Source organism: Pinus tabuliformis, chromosome 5_1, assembly GCF_031772625.1.
Source record: "Pinus tabuliformis cultivar Carrire ecotype Pingquan chromosome 5_1, CPIR1, whole genome shotgun sequence".
NCBI lineage: Eukaryota > Viridiplantae > Streptophyta > Pinopsida > Pinales > Pinaceae > Pinus > Pinus tabuliformis.
Genome location: NC_142305.1, coordinates 69,185,579 through 69,187,429, shown reverse-complemented (window position 1 = coordinate 69,187,429; position 1,851 = coordinate 69,185,579). Strand labels below are relative to the sequence as shown.

At 34.9% G+C, this 1,851-nt stretch overlaps 1 protein-coding gene across 1 annotated transcript; it reads left to right on the top strand.

Moving 5' to 3' along the window:
* The first annotated feature begins 640 nt into the window (after positions 1–640).
* LOC149163490 (homeobox-leucine zipper protein HAT7-like) lies at positions 641–1,482 on the top strand. Its single transcript, XM_089430751.1, has 2 exons — positions 641–1,024; positions 1,152–1,482. Exons 1-2 carry the CDS (start codon positions 650–652, stop codon positions 1,470–1,472), a joined length of 696 nt encoding a protein of 231 aa, XP_089286877.1. The 5' UTR covers positions 641–649; the 3' UTR covers positions 1,473–1,482.
* The last annotated feature ends 369 nt before the right edge of the window (positions 1,483–1,851 follow it).

Genomic DNA, 1,851 nt, shown 5'->3' with positions numbered 1-1,851 from the left:
TTAAGATTTAAATAGAAACTACCTTTTATTATTCCAAATAATATAATTTTCCTGAAATAACAATAAAATAAATCTATGTAATACCATTCTAAATAGTAACCAATCATATAACTGTACCAAAAACAAGCCAGTATGATGGAAATTCCCAATGTTTCGGAAAAAACAAACCTTGATAGAATATGACAACATGACTTAAAAACCTTTTACATAATAATAAAAATCGATCGGTCAAGGTTGATACAGCTTTCCAAATATTAATACTCCCAACCAAATTTACATGTCACTGAGCTGGTTAAATAGTTTTCCAAGCAAGTGTATAGCATACATTATTCATGTACAAAAATATTTGTTTGAACAAGTGGGGCGTGTTACAATCTGATATGAAAACAGCAGAGGTAGAGGAAGATGCTGCTTTTGGCGTACTTGGAAGGAAGATCATATCGATCTCCAGCAGACCCCCACTCGATGTTTCGCCACGACAAAACACGATGGGCTTAATCGCTTTATTGGCTGAATTGACTTGCTCTCTCTACATCCTTGAGCTTTCCATACTGGATTACTCCCCTGGAGCTTACTATATATAGTCCTATTTCTAAAGGTTTGGGGAACTGTAATTAGCATTTGTATCAGGCAACCAGACTCATAACTGATGATGAAGAGGCCAATTAAGTCTTATTCAGCGTTTGACATTAGAACAGCAGGAGAATCATTAGATAATTCTTCTTCACAGAGAATCTATAGCTCCCATGGTATGAAAAAGAGCAGAAGGCTCAGCATGGAACAAACCAGGGTGTTGGAGAAGAGTTTTGAGTTGGGAAAAAGACTTGAAGCCGAGAGGAAAGACGAGTTAGCAGCGACTCTGGGACTGCACCCAAGGCAAATAGCCATTTGGTTCCAGAACAGAAGAGCCAAATCGAAAGCCAAACAGCTAGAGGAAGAATTTGGTGTTCTCAAGCAAGACTATGAATCCTTCAAGGCTCATTACCAGACGCTTGTGGAAGAGAACAAAAAACTCCAAGCTGAGGTGAGGAAATTCACCGTATCATTTTCTTCTTGCTGTGATGCTTTTTAGGAAATGAAATTTGTCATAACAAAATGCCATGTGATACTTACATTACTTGCTTTCACCTTGGCATTCCATGATTGAGCAGAACCAGAGATTGAACAGTATGTTTAAGAATGATCAAGGTCTACCAGACAAGGAGATCATGGAAGATATACAGATTGATTTGAACACCATTAAGGAAGTCAAAGAGGAATGTTATAGTGTTAATGTAAGTGAAACAAATTATCCAATCCAGCTCCAGCTCCATCCATACACAGAGGATCATATTGCACCCCAGGCAAGCATGGAGGAAACATCCTGTCAAAATGTCTTGGCAAAATTGGAAGGAAATATGGTTCAAGATGAACATTGTTATTCCAACTTAAGTGGCTTTCTGTGGGGTGATCACTGGACACCAACTTTTTAGTAATGATTTTGGTGGTTAAATCGAAGATAATTTCTTAGTTTCTTTATTTGTATTTTAATAATAAATTTTATACACCAATTTAGTATCTAATGTGATTGTAACATTAAAATAGATGATTATTATTATTAAAAAGAGTTAAGGTTAACTAGACATTTCAAAATCTTGTTCCTTTTTAGTATTGAATAGCAAATTTTAAATTTTAATGTTGAATAACAAGCTTTGAAATGGAAATTAACCTTGAAGTTTACTTTAATATAACAATTCACATCAAATAGACCTTGAAGTTCACCATAATATGACAATTGACATCAAATAAAAGTTGTGCTGGAATGATCATTTTGAGTTTATCATTATGAACATTTCTAACTTATAGATGTTA

Coding starts and splice junctions, on each gene's coding strand:
- LOC149163490 (XM_089430751.1), top strand. CDS start 650: ATGATGAAGAGGCCAATTAAGTCTTATTCAGCGTTTGACATTAGAACA. Junction 1,025..1,151: donor ACAAAAAACTCCAAGCTGAG/GTGAGGAAATTC, acceptor ATGATTGAGCAG/AACCAGAGATTGAACAGTAT.